The sequence below is a fragment of the Polypterus senegalus genome, chromosome 3 (genome assembly GCF_016835505.1).
Source record: "Polypterus senegalus isolate Bchr_013 chromosome 3, ASM1683550v1, whole genome shotgun sequence".
Taxonomy (NCBI): domain Eukaryota; kingdom Metazoa; phylum Chordata; class Cladistia; order Polypteriformes; family Polypteridae; genus Polypterus; species Polypterus senegalus.
This window is the reverse complement of record NC_053156.1, coordinates 283,069,581-283,094,049: the sequence shown is the minus strand read 5'-3', so window position 1 is coordinate 283,094,049 and position 24,469 is coordinate 283,069,581. Positions and strand designations below refer to the sequence as shown.

Here is a 24,469-nt window from a genome sequence, read left to right as displayed (position 1 = left end):
TGTATAGTACAGTACATTCAAACTTGCCCTTTTGCACACCACTGTTGTAAACCACTGTTGTTTGATCATTTGTGGGCTTTTTGTTAGCTTAAGGCTAATCCCTCTCAATAAAAAGGTGTGTTTACAAGATGAGCTGACACTCTTTTCCTTTTTTTTTTTTTGCTTATCCTACCATTCTGTGTAAATTCTACAGATTGTAGTGTGTGAAAATCATACAAGCTGGTGTTTCTGAGATGCTTAAACCTCCATACTTGTCACCAACAATCAATGGTCGAAGTCACTTGCGTCATTTATGTTACCTGATGTAGTTTTTACTAGAACAACAAATATATTTTTTAACCATGTTTGAATCCTTTATATGCAGAGCTGCAGTCGCCTGATTAACTGCTTTGAGAAGCTGGATTGTACAAACTGGTGGGCCTAATAAAATGGATACTGAGAACATAAACAAACAATTGTATTGTATCCTGGTAGTGAAATATGCCTTGGGGATATCTGTCACACTTATATTGTAAAAAAAATCTGAAAAATATTTTCCCTTGGTTGTGTCCATAATTATGCTTAATTTTTTTTTTAATAGAAAAATTTCCAAGTAGCAACTTACTGAGACGACCTGGCAGTTTGCAGAGCTCCTCCTGAGGATTGCAGTAGACCTGGATTAAAGGATGTGTGGGGACACGGGGTGATGGCAGTAAAACTGGAGGGCTGACAGTCTCACCTCTTTCCTGCTGAGGAAAAGCAACAATAAATGTACTTATACTACAGCAATCGACTGATCCAGACATTTCAGATGATCAATGGTGTGTAATACATTTCAAAATGTAGATACATACACCATCTAATCAGGAAAACACTGCTAGGTCTATAATGAAAATGTGGACAAATATATCTGTACATAGATAGATAGATAGATAGATAGATAGATAGATAGATAGATAGATAGATAGATAGATAGATAGATAGATAGATATTCTTTTGCTTTAATTTTCTTTGTATTAAATTTTAAAACATATTGTAGTGTCCAAAATATTGCTGTTTCACTAATTAAATACCACAAGCACCTGCAAATCATAGTGAAGACAGCAGAGAATATTATTGGGGTGCCTCTCCCTTCACTACAGGACATATTTTACAAACGCAGTGCAGCATTGTGCAGGACCCCTTACACCCCTCACATGGACTTTTCACACTTCTGCCATCCAAGAGAAGATACTGCAGCATCAGAGCCAGATCTGCCAGGCGGCAGGATAGTTTTTACCTCCAAGCTGTCAGACTCCTTAACACCAAGCTGCCCCCCTGAGATCTTCCACACGGCCTCAACCACCATCTCTAAAAACAGAACTTTTATACATGCAGGCCACTGTCCTGAAAAGATGAGTGTGCAGGTAGAAAAGAACTGAAAATCTTATACTGGCCTTTAAGGATTTTAACACGCCTGATATTCTTCTGCCGTGAAACATTATGACCTGTCATTGTTTACACACGTCTTAAACAACTATTATCATACACTGATAATTTCTGTATTATCTATATCTATTATTTATTTATTATATTACATATCTATTGACTATAATTATGTATCTAGATTGCAAACACCATACATTGCATCAACGTTCATATTGCTTACTACACGTCAATATTGCTGCTACTTCTTTGTCTTGTCTTTACACAATGTCTTGTCTTGTTTGTGTTTTAATTTTAAATTCTATTTTTAATTTATTATTTGCACATTATGTTGTTACACTGTGGACCCTGAGCTTCGCAATTTCATCTATCTGTACACTTTTATATGGTTGAGGTGACAATAAAGTTCGCTTTGACTTTGACATCCAGTCTATTAATTTTCTAAACTTATTACTCACTTATTATCTAAAAATCCCCTGCACCAAAGTCAGCCAAAAACAAAAAATACAGAGCAGATATATGCCTCTTAATGTTTCTCCTTCCCTTTCCTGACATGGAGAATCATAGACCAATGACACATGATGTCGCTTCTGGTTTGTCAGGTGCCTGACCCAACCCCTTCTACCTCATCAACCTCATAATTGGCGCCACCACCATCTTTTCCTAGTCTGTTTGGAGACTCCCATCTGTAAATATGTATCTTTTGAAAAAACCTTTTTCTTTGACTACATACTGTGCCCCAACTCTTTATCTTTGTTTGTGTTTCTAATTACTATATACATATATATATATATATACATATACAGTATATATATATATATATATATATATATATATATATATATATATATATATATATATATATATATATATATATATATATATATATACTCACCTAAAGGATTATTAGGAACACCTGTTCAATTTCTCATTAATGCAATTATCTAATCAACCAATCACATGGCAGTTGCTTCAATGCATTTAGGGGTGTGGTCCTGGTCAAGACAATCTCCTGAACTCCAAACTGAATGTCAGAATGGGAAAGAAAGGCGATTTAAGCAATTTTCAGCGTGGCATGGTTGTTGGTGCCAGACGGGCCGGTCTGAGTATTTCACAATCTGCTCAGTTACTGGGATTTTCACGCACAACCATTTCTAGGGTTTACAAAGACTGGTGTGAAAATTTGAAAAACATCCAGTATGCGGCAGTCCTGTGGGCGAAAATGCCTTGTTGATGCTAGAGGTCACAGGAGAATGGGCCGACTGATTCAAGCTGATAGAAGAGCAACTTTGACTGAAATAACCACTCGTTACAACCGAGGTATGCAGCAAAGCATTTGTGAAGCCACAACACGCACAACCTTGAGGCGGATGGGCTACAACAGCAGAAGACCCCACCGGGTACCACTCATCTCCACTACAAATAGGAAAAAGAGGCTACAATTTGCACAAGCTCACCAAAATTGGACGGTTGAAGACTGGAAAAATGTTGCCTGGTCTGATGAGTCTCGATTTCTGTTGAGACATTCAAATGGTAGAGTCAGAATTTGGTGTAAACAGAATGAGAACATGGATCCATCATGCCTTGTTACCACTGTGCAGGCAGGTGGTGGTGGTGTAATGGTGTGGGGGATGTTTTCTTGGCCCTTTAGTGCCAATTGGGCATCGTTTAAATGCCACGGGCTACCCGAGCATTGTTTCTGACCATGTCCATCCCTTCATGACCACCATGTGCCCATCCTCTGATGGCTACTTCCAGCAGGATAATGCACCATGTCACAAAGCTCGAATCATTTCAAATTGGTTTCTTGAACATGACAATGAGTTCACGGTACTAAAATGTCCCCCACAGTCACCAGATCTCAACCCAATAGAGCATCTTTGGGATGTGGTGGAACGGGAGCTTCGTGCCCTGGATGTGCATCCCACAAATCTCCATCAACTGCAAGATGCTATCCTATCAATATGGGCCAACATTTCAGCCCCTTGTTGAATCAATGCCACGTAGAATTAAGGCAGTTCTGAAGGCGAAAGGGGGTCAAACACTGTATTAGTATGGTGTTCCTAATATTCCTTTAGGTGAGTGTATATATATATATATATATATATATACATATACAGTATACTGTATATATATACTGTATGTGTGTGTGTGTGTGAAAACAGTTGAAGTTTACTTTGCATTTGTGAAACAGCAGTGCTAATCCCTTTATTATCAAGCGCCTGTAGAAATGATACATTACAGCCTTCATGCTGTATAAACACAGAGGTATTAATTTGGCTTGTCAACCTACAACAATAAAAAAAAATCTAAACAGTGAGGTCAAATTCTAAAGATAAATGTGAAAAATGAAAGGGGTCAGAGAAGCCACTCCTACCAGGCGAGGAGGTGAGTAAAGGCAGTGAAAGCAGGAGCCGACAGGCAAGAGGAGTGACAGGAAATAAGAGCTGAAGGGAGAATAAAATAACAAGCCGAAAAACAAAGAGAGATTGTTTTAATATGAGTCCACCTGGCTTAACCTTCAGGTACAGGTAAGCTTTAGAGAGCAGCAGTGACTGTGCTTAGATGCCAACATGGCTGTAAGTATAGAGAGACATGCCAGAATATAGCTTCCACCTAGTCAGTAACTGGTCTTCATAACCAGTAGTGCTGTCAAAGGCACTTTATTACTCTTTTATATGTTAATTATTATTATTACAATTATTAGTCTATTTGAGTTCATGTGATAATACAACATAATAACCAGGTTCATTTCTTGGGCCTAGGGTTAGAATGAGGTAGAAGTCTATTTAATGGATAGGGCCTTTCTTAGGATATGGCATGTTCCAAGTAGTGTGATCTTCTATAATTCTTGTATTTGGATGTTACCCGAGATCTGTTGGGTAAATTTCTCTATTCCTTTCTTTATAAATCCGAAGGCTCCTATCAGGGCTATCTTAAAGCATGGGCACGCTGGGCAGTTGACCGGGGACCCCATGAGCATAGGGGCCCCATGCTAATCTATGTATATTGTCACTTGCTGAGTGATTGTGTAGGTTGGGGGCCCAGTGCACTGCTTTGCCTGGGGACCTATAATGCTGTTAAGATGGCCGTAGCTCCTATCATTACTGGTATTGTTGTGCCTTTCATTCCCTACATTCGCTCAATCTCGATTTCAAAGTCTTTATATTTTGACAGTTTTTTGGTTACTTTTACTGAGGTATTTCTTTCAGTCAGGATGGACATATCAATGAGTAGGCAGCTTTTTTTTACTTTTTACTTAATGACGATGTCTGGTCTGTTGGCCTTTATCTCATGATCTGTCTGTATCGACATGTCCCACAGGATTGTGATGTTATATTTGTCTGTTACTGTTTGGGACTCATGCTCATACCATTTTTCTTTTGTGTTGATTTTGAATTCTTTACAGATGTTCCAGTGTTTGGTATGTGGCGTCCTTATTGTGTCTATGAAGGTTCAGGCCAGTTCAGGGCATCCTGCCACGATATGGTCAAATGGTTTCCTGGAATTGACCACATATCCTGCAAACTGGGTCTGTGCCATCTTTGAGTATTTTGCTCCAGAAGTTGTTGGTCTTGATGGCCTAGTCTTGGGCAGCAAAAATAAAGCCCTCTGTTTCAGATTTTATTATTATCTCTCTGTTATATTAAAAAAGGTTTACATCAAGTCTGCATTATTCAGCCTGGACCAGTCCCCTAAACACCACTTGCCCAATCATTACTCCTTCTGCGTACCTCCTCTCTCTTTACCACCCCATGACACTCTCAGTGTTAACTCGCCCTTCAATGCAGTCGGTTATAATGGCAAGGCAGAAAAGCAAATTACCTATTCAAGAACGCTGAATTTTAGATCACAATACAAAAAGAGTGGCAAGAGCTGATAATGAACATTGCAAAAAGAAAAAAGCTGCAAACAATAAAAATCAAGAACACAGAGAATTGTCCAATAAATGAAAAAGAGAAAAATGTCCAAAACAATATGCAAACAGAAAAGCAAAAAAGCAACGTTTATAGAATGTACATTAGAGGATAAAGTAATTCATAATATTGTTTTAGACAAGTCGTTAATGTAATTCCATGTTTTATTTATTATGTTATACTACATTTTACTTTTTTACTTCTACATTTATTTTTACTACCTTTTAATATTCATTGGTATTTAAAATAGACAGTTTTAGTGAAATACTCAAGCAACTGTTTTTCTACCTATAATAACTAAGGACCAAACTGTCTTCCTCCTGCGCCCTGCATACTCTTCTATATAACAACTCTTCAACTCTTTGAGGGCTAAATATTTTTTCCAAAAAACTCAGTTTTCTGAAAAGCACACAAAGCAATGGATTTCACACATAAATCAACATAAAACATCTGTTGCTACGTGCCGTGGCTGCTGTTGGCTTATGTTTGGCATCTCTGGCGGCAGTGGCTGTGTGGGGGCACCTCAATGAACAGCAAGAATGCACAGTGGGCCTGCTGCCTGGATGTCTTGACACAGCAGGTTGGTTGGGTGGCGGTTGCAGTGTAACATGGTATATGGTGGCCCTCTCAGGTGAACGCTGCTGTAGGTGCATCAGCTACATGAAAGTGTTTAGCCCAACAATCAGCTGGGGGCCAATCAGATGATGCTGGTACCTCGTTTTCGACACCCATCTCCAGATCACTTGCATCAAACTCTGAGTCTGACAAGTCAGAGTTCTATTCAACGAAATTGTGTAAAACGTCCATTAAGTATTTTGCTTTGCACATTTGCTTTGGTCTCTCGCCAGATGTCGGTGCCATTTTAGAGGATGTTTGCTCTTCGCTACTCATGCATGTGTAGGGAAACGAGGTTAAATTAACAAAGCTATGTATCTTTCCTTCTAGCAAAAAGAGTTGAACTAAAACATAAGGGTGAGTTTTGTTGCAGTTTACCGGTGATCCCCGTCCTCTACCCCTGAATTTTGACAAAAGTTGACATCAGCCCTAAAAGAGTTAAAAAAATCTCTTTCTCTAACAGAGGAGCGCCCCAAAGCCCCTCAAGTGGCTCAGCTACAGGGGTTGGCGAGCGAAGCAAGGAGGGTGCAGAACCCTCTAATTATTATTATTATTATTATTATTACTATTATTATTATTATCAGCAAAGCAATTATTTTCTCCATTTCAGGGTCAATGGACTTAAAACCTATCCTGGCACCACCAGACACAAACCAGGAAAGAGAACTTGACACACACAAAAATACACAAACGCAAAAAGTCACAATCACTCACTACTAGCCATTTCCAAATCACCAATTACTCTAACCAGGACGTGTTTGGGTTAAATGAAATCCCCAGAAACAAAACCCAGGAAGTTAATAGTTATGGTGTAATCAATAAGCTGAATAAGTTTGCAGATGATGTCAGACCCAGCAGATATTTGAGAAGCAGTTAAATTGTTGCAGAAGGACTTGGACAGCATACAGGCCTGGGAAGATTTGTATTAGGTGGAATTTAATGTAAGTAAATGTAAAGTATTACACAGTACATAGGAAATGTTAAACCTGAATACACAATGGGAGGTCTGGAACTTGAAAGTACACCATATGAGAAGTATTCAAATTCATAGTAGATTCATCACTATCTATATCAAGGCAGTATACAGAAGCACTTCAAGAAGGCTAATAGGATGTTAAGTTATAGATCACAATGTGTGGAGTTCAAGTTAAGACAGGTTATGCTAAGCTTTATAACACACTAGTGAGATCTCACCTGGAGTACTGTGTTCAGTTTTGAACTCCATATTTCAAAAACAGCAGCACTACAGAAAGTCCAGAGGAAAGTGACTAGGCTGATTCAAGAACTAACAAATATGAGCTATGAGGAGAGATTGAAGAACCTCAGCCATTTTAATTAGAGCAAACAAAGATAAAGAGGTGACATGATAAAAGAGCTTAAAATTATGAAAGGAATTAGAACGATGGATCTCAGGTGAAACCCTAAAATAAATTCTGCAACAAAAACATGGGGACACGGTTGGAAACTTGCTAGTGGCAAATTTCTCACACATATTAGAAACTTTTTCTTCATGTGAAAAACAATAGAAACTTGGAATCAATTACCAAGTACTGTGGTAGAGTGTAACACTTTACGGACCTTCAACTCTACTTGATGTTGTTTTTGACAATCTCGGTAAACAGGATGGACAAGTTTGTTGGGTTGAATTGCCTGTGTTTCTCACAATTACTCTACTTCTAAAAAACTATGCAAAAAAAAAACCAAACTCAGACAATGATCAAACTATGAGAAAAAGTAATAACTACCACCATACAAAGAAGAGATCAGAAGGATAACAAACTCATTCACCTGTCAAGTGATGAGCAGAATTTCTGTGAGATTGCAATTCCTTTATTAAAGGTTGCTTTCCCCTTTCTTTTAATAATTTGGACACTTTTTGATATTATTCTACGGTAGATAGATTCATACAACAGCTAATAATTCGTATTCCATTGCAACAATGAACATTGAACCCAAGTTGGATCTTTCCATGCGTTCTTGTATATTTCACAGCTTATTACAAAAGCATAAACACAGAATCAATTCCTGGATATCAAAATGCAAATTTTCTTGAAGGACCTCTCACACCAGACAAAAGCTGTCAGTACACAATTGTTTCTTTTTTTTTGTTCTCAAGTGTTTGGAGCTTATGAGTAGTGACTTTATGACCAACAACAACTTTCTTGTGATTGTTTGCCAGTTTGAAAAAAACACTGGGCAGCAAATCAGGCTAAAATCGTATAGTATGAGGGACGTTCAAAAAGTTTCCATACTTTTTTTTAACTCTATTTATTAACTTATTAATTTAAAAGAAAAATTACATCACTTTTCTACATAGTCACCTTCGTTTGCGATGCAATTTTCCTAGCGTCGTACCAACTTTTTAATACCCAATTACTATTCCTCCTGCCTTCATCATTTCCAATGAAAATATAAAAGTGCGGAAACTTTTTGAACGTCCCTCGTATATTATCACCTTAAACTAGACATTATGTCATTTTGAAGTCTCTAATGCAGGAGAGGGAAGAATCTGCTCAAAAGCAGTGGGAATGTCATCCTACAACAGATGAATGAAAATAGATTTTTTCTTAGATATATAGATAGATGTGAAAGGCACTATATAATAGATAGATAGATAGATAGATAGATAGATAGATAGATAGATAGATAGATAGATAGATAGATAGACATGAAAGGCAATATATAATAGATAGATAGATAGATAGATAGATAGATAGATAGATAGATAGACATGAAAGGCAATAGATAGATAGATAGATAGATAGATAGATAGATAGATAGATAGATAGATATGAAAGGCACTATATAATAGATAGATAGATAGATAGATAGATAGATAGATAGATAGATAGATAGATAGATAGATAGATAGATATGAAAGGCAATAGATAGATAGATAGATAGATAGATAGATAGATAGATAGATAGATAGATAGATATAAAAGGCACTATATAATAGATAGATAGATAGATAGATAGATAGATAGATAGATAGATAGATAGATAGATAGATAGATAGACATGAAGTACAAATACTTTATTTTAGTCATTTTCTAACCTGCGTAGTCCTGGACAGAGTCATGTGGGTGCTGGAGCCTTTCCCAGCTAGCTTTGGGCACAAGGCAGGAACAAATCCTAGACCGGGTGCCAGTTCATCACAGGGTAAACTCACACACACAACCCCAACCACACACTAGACAATTTAGTTTTGCCAGTCCACCTAACCTGCATGTCTTTGGACTGTGAGAGGAAACTGGAGCACATGGAAGATCCCATGCAGACATGGGGACAACATGTAAATTCCATTTCAGGGAGGACCCTGGATGTGAATCCCAATCTTTCAATTGTTAAAAGTGAAACTCAGTAAAAAGAATTTCTGTCAGGTTTAAAGGTTGTTAAGTATAGGGAACACAGACAATTGCGGCATAAAGACTTGTTCACACTTCAGTGTTTCTGTGTTTTTTTTTTTTGTCCATAGCTTCATAACACAGGTAATCAGCTGTATATCCATCAGATCAATTCTATTTATGCTTATCGTTAACATCAGGTGCAGTGCGTTTTTTAAAAATGTGACACGCAGTATATACATTATTATATGGACTTTCATTCACATTGCTGTGTCTTCCCCACAGGAAAACTGAATACACAGAATATGAGAATACTACTAACAGCAGCCCTTTCCTGTTTCTTGATTCCTGCAGACGAGACCAGTTCTGTCTCTGGTGCTTCTTTAGGATTGTGATCACCAAGATTACCTTCAGAATTGGCAAAGTGGGCATCTTCTTACCAGTTCAAGCATAACACACATCTGACGGCTCAACAAAATGTCTGCACAAGACAAGAAATGAGTCCAGTAATGTTTTTTGTTTTATAGCAGAGATCTTTATTTAAATATTAAATGACAGGTAGACTCATTCAGGATTAGTGTGTGTAAATTCTTCTTGTGTCAATGGTACGAATTTCACAGAAAGCGAAACATCATTTGATTTGTGAATGTTTGTGCAAAGCAAAACGCTGAATTTTGCCACCAATTCAATTTTGAGCTAATCATTTTGTTCAGCATTAATCCTTTCAAATAAAAGAGAATAACTTGGAATAAAGAAGAATTATGTACTACATATCAAACCCATATTTCTGAAAGCTTATTTTTCCCGAATGCTAGCACGGATGGTAAAAGTCAGAAGCACTAAGAAAAGTCGGCGCAGATGCCATTAATACTCTAACCAAAATAACTTTCATGATTTGATCTGAAAAAATTAAATACGTGTAGTTTACAAGACACTGGCTCTTCTGCTTGCGTACTCAAGCACCGACTACAAGTTTCTTTCCCTCTGGCTACAAACTAAGTATCTCAGCCAGAAAGAAGCTTTTCTACATGCCTTGACAGAATACAACTTCCACCAGCAACATGGAAAGCAGCTTCCAAAGAAATGAAGATCTGTCCTTAACTCAATTTTTCTTTTTATAAAAAAAATTGTATGGATTGCAATAAAATTAATAAAGAAAGGAAAAAAAAAAAGAAATGAAGTCAACAGTGTGAAAGGATCTTTTAATGAAATCCCTGTAACTACAATTGGTATGAGTTAAACATTTGCAACAAACTGAATTTAGATAGCTGAACTTGTTATAGATCAACATTGAAAAATAAAATACATTTTAAAGTAAATACAAAAAGTTTTTCAAGTTGCATACCATACCAGCTGCAAAGAAAAGGGCCTTCCCTTTTGCTTATCAGTGCTGTAGCTCAACAGTTTTCAACTATTTCCAAATGTCACACCCTTTTGACATTACAATAAGTTGTCTGGCATACAATGGATTGTTAGGGGCAGAAAAAGCACTTTGGCAGAGGCACAATATGGGACAGGCCTAGCAGGGTTCCAAATGTTAAAGATAGATAGATAGATAGATAGATAGATAGATAGACAGATAGATAGATAGACAGATAGATAGATAGATAGATAGATAGATAGATAGATACTTTATTAATCCCAAGGGGAAATTCACATACTCCAGCAACATACTGATAAAAAACAATATTACATTAAAGAGTGATAAAAATGCAGGTACAACAGACAATAACTTTGTATAATGTTAACATTTACCCCCCCCCCGGGTGGAATTGAAGAGTCGCATAATGTGGGGGAGGAACGATCAACTCAGTCTGTCAGTGGAGCAGGACGGTGACAGCAGTCTGTTGCTGAAGCTGCTCCTCTGTCTGGAGATGATCCTGTTCAGTGGCTGCAGTGGATTCTCCATGATTGACAGGAGCCTGCTCAGTGCCCGTCGCTCTGCCACGGATGTCAAACAGTCCAGCTCTGTGCCTACAATAGAGCCTACCTTCCTTACTAGTTCATCCAGGCGTGAAGTGTCCCTCTTCTTTATGCTGCCTTCCCAGCATACCACTGCGTAGAAGAGGGCACTTGCCACAACCGTCTGATAGAACATCTGCAGCGTCTTATTGCAGATGTTGAAAGACGCCAGCCTTCTAAGGAGGTATAGTCGGCTCTGTCCTCTCTTGCACAGAGCATCAGTATTGGTGGTCCAGTCCAATTTATCATCCAGCTGCACACTCAGATATTTATAGGTCTCCACCCTCTGCACACAGTCACCTCTGATGATCACGGGGTCCATGAGGGGCCTGGGCCTCCTAAAATCCACCACCAGCTCCTTGGTTTTGCTTGTGTTCAGTTGTAGGTGGTTTGAGTCGTACCATTTAACAAAGGCCTTGATTAGATTCCTATACTCCTCCTCCTGCCCACTCCTGATGCAGCCCACGATAGCAGTGTCGTCAGCAAACTTTTGCACGTGGCAGGACTCAGAGTTGTATTGGAAGTCCGATATATATAGGCTGAACAGGACCAGAGAAAGTACAGTCCTCTGCGGCGCTCCTGTGTTGCTGACCATAATGTCAGACTTGCAGTTCCCGAGACGCACATACTGAGGTCTGTCTGTAAGATAGGGAGGACCCCACGGTAGGTATCGAGTAGACCCATAAAAATTCATTTTAAATGGACACAGTCCACGGGTACTGAAATAAGCAAAGGTTTATGGAGGCAGGTTTATGGTGGCAGCAAAGTGTTCACATGTGTCACACTATAGAAGGAAGGAAACATGAAAGCAACCAACAGTGCCTGGACGTTTAAAAAGGAAATTGGGGTTTTATATGCAAGAGTACTTGGTGGCACAAGAGGGAGCTATGAGAGGATGGCCCCTGGATTTTCAAGGAATCAGATCCATAGGGTGCCCAGAAAGAAACCACATGGTTGAATTTAAAGGTTGTTCCATGCTAGAAACTTATTGATCTTGGAGTCATATGGTGAGTTTTCAGAATGTCAAGTTAAGAAAAGAGTGCATGAGTTTAGGATGTAATCGGGAGTGTTGACAGACAGGGATTTGATCCTTTGTAGCTACTCCCAATCTCTTCATCATACCTCAATGAGTATGTAGCCATCGTAATGACTGTGTGCCTGTAAAAACAATCTGCATATCTCCTAATACAAAACCAAGGGTCACTGGTGATATCAGGAATCTACTGAAGGCACACAGCAATGTATTACAAAATATATAAGAAATACAGATCCAAACTTAGAAAAGGAAACAATCTGAAATTTAGCATCTGTGTGAATTCTTAGGCTTTGTAATGCTTACAGACTACAAAGTCTCCCTTACAGACAGGATAGAAGAGCAGACTAGGTGACTCTTAGAGTAGAGCTGCTGACTCACCGCATCGAGAGGAGCCAAATGAGGTGGTCTGAGCATCTGATACAGATACCTCCCAGTGGAGGTTTTATGGGCATGAGCAGATGGGAATGACCCTGGGGAAGACCCAGGGCTTGTTGGAAGGATTATATCTCCCAGGTGGCCAGAATGCCTTGGGATCCCACAGTATGAGTTGGCACGTGTGGCTGGGGAAAAGAGCGTATGGGTCTCACTGCTAAGACTGCTGGCCCTGCGACCTGGCTTTGGAAAAGCAGTGGAAGATAAATGAATGAATAAATGAATGGATAAATTTTACCTTCCAGACCAATTTAATGTTTTCTATGCCTGCTTTGATCATAACAACAAATAGCTGTCTGTAGCACCACTTGATTCATCCTTCATGGTTTCTGTACATAATTTAAAAAGGATATTTAAATGACTTATTGTTGATAATGCATCCAGACTGGATGGAATTTCAGGACTTGTTTTAAAAACCAGTAACTATCCAATTAACTAATGTCTTCTGTGACATCTTTGAAATTTCACTCAGAGAATCTGCTGTCCCCACCTGCTTCAAAAGGAGAACAATTGTTACAGTGCCAAAGAAAACAAAAGCAGGCTGTCTGAATGACCACAGACTGGTGGCACTCACCATTGTGATGAATTATTTTGAGAGACTACTGCTGAGACACATTAAAAAATATATTCCTGATAGTCATGATCTGGCTTGCATATTGTCACAACTGGTCCAAAGAAAAAGCCATATTCCTTAAATTCCCTACCATCCTGGCACATCTGGATAATACCAGCTATGACCAAGCCCTTTTTATAGATTAGTGCACAGCAACTTAGGACTCTACACCATTCTTTGGACCTGAATCTTGGACTTTCTAATGTACGGACCTCATCATATGAAGAATAGTAAATAGTCACCTTCAACACAGGCACTCCACATGGTAGTGTGCTGAGCCTCCTTCAATACTCCTTGTTCACCTCTGACCAGGTGTGGTCAGACACAGCTTCACTTCCATCATTAAGTCTGTTGATGATACCACCATAATAGGTCTGATCACCAACAATAATGAGACGGCTAACAGAGAAGATGTCTACCTGTTGCCTCAACAGTACCAGGCAAATAATCTCACCCTTTATATCAGCAAAGCTAAGGAGGTAGACTTCAGAAAGCAAAAAGCAAACCATACTGTCAATCTACATTGGTGGGGATTCTATCAAATGAGTGAGCAGCTCTAAATTTCTTGGAGCAACTATTACAGACGAATCTAAGCACAACACATTTAATCTCTTTAATGTCTCTATCCGTGCTTCATCAGACGTCTGAGGGCAGATCACGTTTCTCCATCTTCTCACACACTTCGACAGGTGCACAGTGGAGTGGAGTGCATCACATCCTGGTATGATATCTGCTCAGCTCAAGATCATAAAGATGGTGGCAAGGTGTCAAAATATATTACGGACATATAAAATACTTGAACCTTTAGAAAGACAAACTGGAAAATGAAAGATCTCAGCCATCCTGTTGAGCTGCTTTTCTTACACCTTCCCTCTAAAATAAGGCACTGGATCATTGGCACACACACCAGTAAATTAGGGGACAATTACATTCTACATAAGGTTACTGAAAAGCCATTGATAAGATCAAATATCGTAATATGACAAACAGTGCATATGCAAAATCTATACCATATATACAAGACTTATAAATACACGTTGTAGATATTGTGTTGATCTCTATATACAGTATATGTTGCATGCTAGAAAATGCATACTTTTTGTTTATTTTTTGGTATTGCATTTTTGTTAGCTGTTCTGAGAAGACATGGAAGTGCGAATTTCATTCTACTATGTACTTGATGTATCATGATTTATGCAGACAGCATAATGTATTGATCTTGTTGAATTTACGTCTGTCCTTTGTTTACCATTTTATTGTGACATAATAATGGCATCATCTTTAGACCATTTTGTATTTTTCAATTGGCATGACACTATGCATTACTAGAGGGCATGTCCTACATGTGTCATAAGTGAGTGGTCATTCGGAGGCCAAAGCAATGACCACAACCAACCCTGGAGCAAGTGCCACTCCATTTCAGGGCACACACTTGCACTCAAGCACACTGTGGCCACTTTAGGGAAACTTTACATACTGTAAATGTATTGTAGCAGTGCTACATGATTAATGTCATTGTAAACGAATTTTGTGCTGAGTCCTGTCTTTCATAACATTGTCCTGTTTACATGGTCTGTGTGTATGTAAATATAAGGATAACACTGTGTAACCGTGGCCCCTCACGATAGTTGGTCCAGTCAATTCCATCACCTACATCTGATCATTTGCTATTTAAACGGAAGGACAGAAAGAAAAAAAAATCTACTAGACCGCCATTCCACTACAGAGACAGGAGAAAACACTCCTTCAAATCATTCACACCTTTGTCTGCCTTCCATTTTCATTGCCTGACAACAACCCCGGGGTTCTGGATCACGCCACGTTCCAAGGATAAACACGGTGAGACTGTTTCTTGTTGTTTGGGGAGAGGAGCAAGCCATCATTTTCATGTGTGTACTTTCTGTAGGGCTATTTTTCCAGGTTCACAAACATCCATTTTCTGGACTTTTATGTGTGTTTCATACTTTCTGTGTGTCTAACTAAGTACTACGTTTTTGCTCAGGATGGGGTCAAGGGAGGGTTTGTATTGTATATTAACTTTGCAGGACTTTTTTTTTTATTATTACTTTCCACCAGACACTTTTCAGGTTGAATGTTATGTCAGAGTTGGTTGGGGTATGATATACAGTTAGGTCCATAAATATTTGGACAGAGACAACTTTTTTCGAATTTTGTTTCTGTACATTACCACAATGAATTTTAAATGAAACAACTCGGATGCAGTTGAAGTGCAGACTTTTGGCTTTAATTCAGTGGGTTGAACAAAAAGATTGCATAAAAATGTGAGGCAACTAAAACATTTTTTAACACAATCCCTTCATTTCAGGGGCTCAAAAGTAATTGGACAATTGACTCAAAGGCTACTTCATGGGCAGGTGTGTTCAAGTCCGTCATTATGTCTTATCAATTAAGCAGATAAAAGACCTGGAGTTGATTTGAGGTGTGGTGCTTGCATGTGGAAGATTTTGCTGTGAACAGACAACATGCGGTCAAAGGAGCTCTCCATGCAGGTGAAAGAAGCCATCCTTAAGCTGCGAAAACAGAAAAAGCCCATCCGAGAAATAGCTACAATATTACGAGTGGCAAAATCTGCAGTTTGGTACATCCTGAGAAAGAAAGCAAGCACTGGTGAACTCAGCAACGCAAAAAGACCTGGACGTCCACGGAAGACAACAGTGGTGGATGATCACAGAATCATTTCCATGGTGAAGAGAAACCCCTTCACAACAGCCAACCAAGTGACCAACACTCTCCAGGGAGCAGGCGTATCGATATCCAAGTCTACCATAAAGAGAAGACAGCATGAAAGTAAATACAGAGGGTGCACTGCAAGGTGCAAGCCACTCATAAGCCTCAAGAATAGAAAGGCTAGATTGGACTTTGCTAAAGAACATCTAAAAAAGCCAGCACAGTTCTGGAAAAACATTCTTTGGACAGATGAAACCAGGATCAACCTCTACTAGAATGATGGCAAGAAAAAAGTATGGAGAAAGCGTGGAACAGCTCATTATCCAAAGGATAGCACATCATCTGTAAAACATGGTGGAGGCAGTGTGATGGCTTGGGGGTGCATGGCTGCCAGTGGCACTGGGACACTAGTGTTTATTGATGATGTGACACAGGACAGAAGCAGCCGAATGAATTCTGAGGTGTTCAGAGACATACTGTCTGCTCAAATCCAGCTAAATGCAGTCAAATTGATTGGGCACCGTTTCATGATACAGATGGACAATGACCCAAAACATACAGCCACAGCAACCCAGGAGTTTATTAAAGCAAAGAAGTGGAAAATTCTTGAATGGCCAAGTCAGTCACCTGATCTTAACCCAACTGAGCAGGCATTTCACTTGTTGAAGACTAAACTTCGGACAGAAAGGCCCACAAATAAACAGCAACTGAAAGCCACTGCAGTAAAGGCCTGGCAGAGCATTAAAAAGGAGTAATCCCAGCATCTGGTGATGTCCATGAGTCCAAGGCTTCATTCAGGCTGTCATTTCCAGCAAAGGGTTTTCAACCAAGTATTAGAAATGAACATTTTATTTCTAGTTATTTAATTTGTCCAATTACTTTTGAGCCCCTGAAATGAAGGGATTGTGTTAAAAAAATACTTTAGTTGCCTCACATTTTTATGCAATCGTTTTGTTCAACCCTCTGAATTAAAGCTGAAAGTCTGCACTTCAACTGCATCTGAGTTGTTTCATTTAAAATTTATTGTGGTAATGCTGACTTCATCATTTTACAAACTGTTTGTTGTCTTATTTTTGATCATTGATTGGGGTAAATTTATTTGGAAGAACTACGGCTTGTCGGGTCTAACGTCCTCAGCTTGCCAGGCCACAGGTCTTGGTGGTGTAGCTGCCGGTTTGGGAGAGTGAGTCGTCCGTTACAGTATATGTAAATGTAGAATGAAAACTACAGTTCATGAATAAAAATTCTAATGGACATCAGATAAAAATGCAAATTCCCCTTAGGGTGCTAGATCTGTGAAGTAGCAGTGCTAACCCACTGTATAGCCATGGCATCCCATTCCAAAAATGGCAGCTCATTATCCAAAGCCTAAAAGTGAGTGATAAGAAAAAGCACAAAATATCAAAGCAAACCCCAACAGCTCTACAGAGCCTGGCCAGATTCAATGCCTCTGTCTGTCTAGTGGACCAGCTCAGCAACTTCCTCTCCATGTGCTAAGTATCCTGTGCTCCTTCATGCCAAAACTGCTAATTGGTATAAATATTGCATGGTACATGTCTGTTATGATTTGTTAATCGCACAAAGTATTTTGAGTTGATTTATTAACCAATGCCTTATGCCACCTTTTACTCAGCCATACTTCTAAATGTGAGGAAGAATTCCATATTTTCTATTATGCACATTAATGTAACCTTGAAACTGAAACTGAATCCAGACCAGTTCTGAAGTTTCTAAAACAATTTCTTCCCTGTTGTTTTTAAATAATGATGAAATGGTCGCACTTCCCCTTTTAGGGTTGACAATTAGCCACACTAGATAATGTTCAGAATGACTATAAAATTCACATACTGAACAAGACACTGTTTGTATGGTGTTTGCATGTTCTCTCTGAGCCTACATTTCATATTCTTCATGATTATTGATTTTGCTCTAATGTCCCGAAGATGTGTGTTTCATGTTAATTTTCTACTCTAATTTAAAGAACAGGTTAGAGCAGCAGGGTGCCCTGATGCCTTATGCTTGATTGTTCCAGGGTACTGTACAATACAATACAATACAATTTATTTTTGTATAACCCAAAATCATACAAGAAGTTTTGCAATGGGCTCTAACAGTCCCTGCCTCTTGACAGCCCCCCAGCCTTGACTCTCTAAGAAGACAAGGAAAAACTCCCAAAAAAACCATTGTAGGGGAATAAATGGAGGAAACCTTGGGAAAGGCAATTCAGAGAGAGACCCCTTTCCAGGTAGGTTGGGCGTGCAGTGGGTATCAAAAAGAAGGGGGTCAATACAATACAATACACAGATCAGAACAAATCCTCAATACAGTATAAAAATACTAATTTTACAAGTACAGACCAGAATTTAACAGTAGATGATATCACATAATATGATTTGGATTTGTTTAGAGTCCTGGGGCCTCATGTATAAACGGTGCGTACGCACAGAAATGTTGCGTAAGAACTTTTCCACATTCAAATCGCGATGTATAAAACCTACACTTGGCGTAAAGCCACGCACTTTTCCACGGTACCTCATGCCTTGTCGTACGCAAGTTTTCCGCTCGGTTCTGCAGACTGGCGGCACCCAGCGTCAAAGCAGTGCTACTGTTCCTGTGTGATTACTCATTATTTTCCTGACGCGGCTTTATAAATACACCGAAACTAACCGCATATTGTTTATTAGTGTAATGCATCTGATTGTAATTAACTTGTAACAATATAATGGTCCAGGGAACAGCCATAGTATTCCAAATACCATAACTGCTTTAGCGTTGTTACTCTCACTTCTTCTTCTTCTTCTTCTTCTTCTTCTACTTCTTCTTCTTCTTTCAGCTCCTCTTGTTAGGAGTTGCCACAGCGGATCATCTTTTTCAATATTTCTCTCACTGCACCACTCAGAGTATTTATATCACTGTATCTGAGTGTGAATCATAGCAGCAGCTGATCGGAAAGGGAATTATCGGTATACAGCTTCAAGGACACGCTGTCTCAGCCACTGCAAAATGTTTTAAAGCCTTTCCTGTACGGACCTTGCGGTTCAGAAACAGAAACGATATCATTTATAAGGTGAAATTCAGCAAAATATGTTTATTAAATTATACAGATAAAACTTTAACTTCATTTAAATAATCTATATTCTTCACTGGGAGTGTCGTTAAGGATAGAATAATTAAACATGTACTACGAAGACATTTCAATGAAGAATCGGCGCTAAGCTTACAGATGGCTTAACGTCTATTACAGAGCTGATTGTATGGCGATCGGTTACTTGGGGAAAGAAAAGCACTGACTGCAGTGACGGCTACACCAATATATATTGAATATAATACAGACAGAGAAAATAACAACACAGCTAAAAACGCAGCGACAAATTTCGGCAAAAGTTAAATGCTTGTGTCATGAGCACCATCCACTGTGCATAAGCTACCTTACTGACGGGCGGGCGAAGGAGCCACCGATTCTTCCTCTGCCCAGTGCCACCACAAGCCTAGAGCCGCCCCTAATTGTACTGCTGCAATAAATTATTTCATCGAAGTGAAACACATGTTCAATAACGTGCTTTAACTCCTATCATCATGAAAATGACATCACGTATACATCTCAGTATTTTAGTTATTCAGAGAGCTGTAATATCACAAATGTAATGGACTCTGTGTCCAGTTGGAGGAAGAGAGCCGGTTTAAAAAGCAAGTAGTGATTCACACACATAGATCACATAGAAGATCAAATACAAAACAAAGCATTTAACGTGCTACTTTAATTACGATGTGATTTGAGAAACTGGTTAATTAAAAGATTTTAAGATGAAGTTTATGATGTTCATCTTTAATGACAAAATAAACTACGTGATTAAAGTGGAAATGTCGAGATTGAAGTTGACATTTCGTGCTTTTTCCTCACTGTGTGCCTTTTTTCTCTGTACCCTAATAAGCTTTCATATGACACTCAGACAGTGGGCTTACAACTCGGCTTTTCACGGCGACTTTGATATGTGACTTCTTTTTTTATTTCCGGCACTGTGCGATTTGTGAATGTGAGCTTTCAAGTTTCTCCAACACGCTATGTCACTCAATCAACTTCTTTTTGTTGATTATACCACGGTTTATTTGAACAAATAGTATGTTTTTCCTTTGCCTCCACTTGGTATTCGCTGAAATTCTTATATTTTCCCTGTGCTTTTCTCATTGTCTTTTCACAGAAGGCTGCGCTTAAGGGCGATTTATATTGATTTGCATATTCAAATAGGCGTAATTCTGGGAGGGTTTGGGGCGTTACATAATGCGCGTGCACGATCGTTAGTTTTCACGCTGGTCGGGATTTATGTAGCGGAAGAACGTGGAAGTTGGAGTACGCACAGATTCCTGCATCTGGATTTTTCTGTGCGTAAGCACATTTCGGCTTTTGTGCTTACGCCATGTTATAGTGCGAGTTCTACGCACGGCGTTATACATGATGCCCCTGGAGACCAGCCATCAAGCTGTCTCCCACATTTGGCCATTCCACAGCTGAAACATTGTTTGGCCAGCCAATCCGATGAAAGAACCCCTCTACCCTACGATTCCTGCGATCCTCAATCAGGGATGACTTTACCTTAGGCAGGCAAAACAACTTAGCAGGTGGGCCGTGGCATAGAGTGCCACATTTAAGTAGAAGAGAACAGCAAGCTACATTTTCCAGTCTTCAGCTATCCAGTTTTGGTTAACCTGTGACCACTGCAGGCTTAGCGTTCTTCTCTGGCTGCCAGGAATAGTACCTAACATGGTCTTCTGGTGTCTTAGACCATCCACCTTAAGATTCAATGTGTTGTGCATTCTGAGCTGTTTCTCTGCTCACTATTACTGTACAGAGTGCTCATCTGAGTTACCGTATGCTTTCTGTGAGCTCCAACCAGTCTGGCAATTCTCCTCTAACCCCTACAATAAAAAGAGTATTTCTGTCCACAGAACTGACACTCACTGGATTTTTTTTTTTTGTATATCACACCATTCTGAAAAAATGAAAAAACGATCAGCAATTACACAAATACTGAAATGAGCCCATGATACTATTTCAACTAAGCATCCTGATATAGTGGACCATTGCAAGAAGCAGAAAGAAAGAATGCCTGCTGATTGACGCAGCAGTCCCAGATGACAACAGCATCTTATATAAAGAAGCTGAAAAGCAAAGCAAATTTAAAGATGTGGGGATCGGGAGCAGCAGGATATGGGGCAACAAGATCAAAGATGTTCCTGTGGTGGTTGGTGCTCTATATAGATACCATCAAGAAAGAATTAGAAAAGAATCAGCAGGAGCTACCAGGACACCATACAGCCCAAGAAGTACAGAAGAGTGCACTCAGAACAGCTCACAATCTTTGTAAAGTGATGGGTTAAACCTTTGGTCAAGATACTGTAAGAGACGGGCAGCAGCTCAACCCGGCCGGGACGTCCCTGAGATGGAAGGACAGGGGAAGGCAGCTTTTGTAGGACACTGCCTCCCCCAAAACACTAGATAGTGGCTTTCCTGGACTGCAGCAGTGTCCCGAATACCCGCAGGGCACTATGTGACTTTGAGTTTGGCAACACAGCCCTGCTGGGTACCATGGGTGCCGCCAGGAGATGTTGTGGGAAGATGGTGGGAGAACAAATTCTCACCTAACCTGGAAGTACCAATGGATTACGACAATGGAAGTTCCAAAGTACTTCCGGGCTGATTAAAGAACTTTAATTCTCCATCTGACCCAGAAGTACTGGCAAGTCACATGGACAGAAGAGTAGAAGCACTTCCGGGTTAAGAACTATATAAAGGAATGCTGAAGACCCAGCAAGCGAGCCAAAGTCAGGTAAAGGTGGACAAAGCTTGCTGGGAGGTGTGGAGGAGATATATCTAGAGAGAACTGTGCTGTATTGTATTTATTTGCCTATTTATGGTGGCTGTGGTGCTTTGGGCACTGTTTTCAAGAAGACAAAATATTAAAATACTTCTTGGTGCTTTTAACCTGTGTCCTGTCTGATGGGTTTAAAGGGGCAACAGTGACCCCTAATGTCCACAATACGAACATCACAGCATCTGCCAGCAAACGGACATGAAAAACAAATATAATAATAATAGTCCATGCTCATAGCACAAACTTCTTGGCTTAATCCATTTCAGAATTGTGTAGACCAGGGCCTATTCTGATAGCATTGTACACATGGCAGGAGCCAGCCTTGGTTGGAATGTCTGTCGTTCTCAGAAAGACCATTCAAAAACACACAAACTCCACAGAGAAAGGAATAGAGTGCAGGACTCAAATCTGGAGTGCTGGATGTGTGAAGTAACTGTGCTAACTACTGTACCAAAGAGCTGTGCAATATGAACTTGCATAATTTCAGTTTTTGTAATGATATTTTATTTTACCACCTTCCTATAACACAGGACAACAAAAATGTGCTTCCTGAACACTTTGAGTGCATCAAATGTATTCTGGCCTGCTAATCACAAGGATCACCTTTAAATTTTCTTACCACTCACCGTTCTATTTAAATCACCTCTTTTAAGTGTCCATATACATAACAACAACTACATCTGGAACATCTGTGGTGATCTAAAAGTAGTGGCACTGCTACTAGGAATGCACCTCAGATATCCCAAGTCCTGTTGTTTCACTTGGGAATGGGACAGCCGTGCTAAAAAAACAACTGACTGTTCCATAACCATTTGGTTCCAGGACAGCAAAGTGTGGCACATAAACCATTTGTCAAACCAAACATTTTTGGACATAAAACATGGACTGAGGAAAAATTTCTTTAAAACAATGAAGAAGGAAGGTAAAGGATCTTAATGTTCGAGACTGATGTTCCTATGAATTACAGATACCAAGATTAAAGAAGTAACTTTTCATGGTCAGACACACCATCATTGACAAGCAGTTCAAACATCTGTTTTTAGGGCCAAAGAAAATTGCACGGAAGGCATTCAAAACTATTGTTGAGAATTTTCATGGCAACAACAGAGCACCAAAGAACATCCATCTGGTTGACTACTTGCTACAAGCTTACAAAACCGTGAAGCGCTACATCTTACTAAAGTTTAATTTCCTGCATTCTCACTTGGACTTCTTCCCTGCTAGTCAAGGTGGAGTCAGTAATGAACATGGCAAAAGGTTTCACCAGGACATAGCAATGATGAAAAGGTGGGAACAGGGCATGTGGCATTCATCAATGCTGATCGACTATTGCTGGACATTGAAATGAAAAGTATAAGATGTAGACTGCAAATGAAAACCAGCAACAAAACACTTTCAGCTCAATTGAACTAATGCAATGTGTCAACATCATTAAGCGAATAAACACAGTGAAGTTAATTTCACGTTTCTCCAAATTCCTATATGATACAATCAATCTGAATCAGTAGTCCATTCTAATTGGTGTTGCGTAACAATAGACACAGATAGAAGAAATGAGGTACAAATATCTTGGACAGGAATGAAGAACAAGAAAAAACAAATGGACTCTCTCTGTTAATCCAGTTATAGTCAATTGGATTACATTAGGTTTCTAAGATTTATATATTTTATGCAATAAGAATTATTTTCTTTTTTTGTAAGTACAATTCATGGATGTATGCATTGGGTTAGTTGGCGAATTTAATTTGGCTATATTTGAGTAAGTGTGGATGTATGCCATTTAGTCCAGGGCTACTTCCTTCGTTAAGACCCGATCCCTCCTCTTTACAACCATATAATGGATTAAGTAGGTTCAAAATGGACAGAAGGATAAATAGAAGAAAATACTATTGGTCTCCTCTTCTCTCCAAATGTTTTTGTCTTTTATATGTTAGTAGTTTATGTGTTAGACGTTAATAATAAAGTACTGATTAAACAAGAATGGTTTTGACAGTGGCTTATTGTTATTGGTTTGGCTCAACAGTCCTGGGCTCAACTTCTGACCTGGGTTCAGATTTATAAAACTTGCATATGCACAAAATGAGGCTCAAAATATGCATTAGCAACTTTCCATACAAACTTGATGAGCATGTGTTTACTTAGAACAACTCTGACCTATTCCTATGTAACATTTTGGAGAAACTGGGAAATGACAACACTTTTGATCTAGTAGGGAAATGTAACCAAACCACATAAATGGCGACTCATCATATCACGATTATTAAAATGCACAATGACGTAACAAACATATTACACCTCAAAAGTGATAATTATGGTAAACTGATTATATTTTAGTTAGCCTTTAAAATAGGGCCAATGCTGTGTATTTGCACTGAAGAACTTTTTTGTTTTTTTGTCAGTTGATATAGCCTTTTCAGAGAACTGGCCAACAGGTCAGGAATATTTCAGCGAAGCTTCACTCCATCAATCCTGCTGTGCTGGAAGCCATTAACTGAACAGCAAGGCCCCAGTTTGTGTATGGTGTGGATGTTCATACATACATGTTTTTGCCAACACAAAAAGTCAATTTTCAGCAGTGTCCAGTT

General features: G+C 39.2%; 1 protein-coding gene across 3 annotated transcripts in view; it reads right to left on the bottom strand.

Moving 5' to 3' along the window:
- The window catches only part of etv7 (ETS variant transcription factor 7), a 130,613-nt gene that overhangs the window by 74,246 nt on the left and 31,898 nt on the right, over window positions 1–24,469 (bottom strand). For 2 of the 3 annotated variants that reach the window (XM_039749322.1, XM_039749324.1), the window contains exon 2: window positions 605–728. In XM_039749322.1, the coding sequence (XP_039605256.1) occupies window positions 605–728 (124 nt within the window). The remainder of the gene's footprint in view (window positions 1–604; window positions 729–24,469) is intronic. The other variant, XM_039749323.1, reaches the window with a different exon arrangement.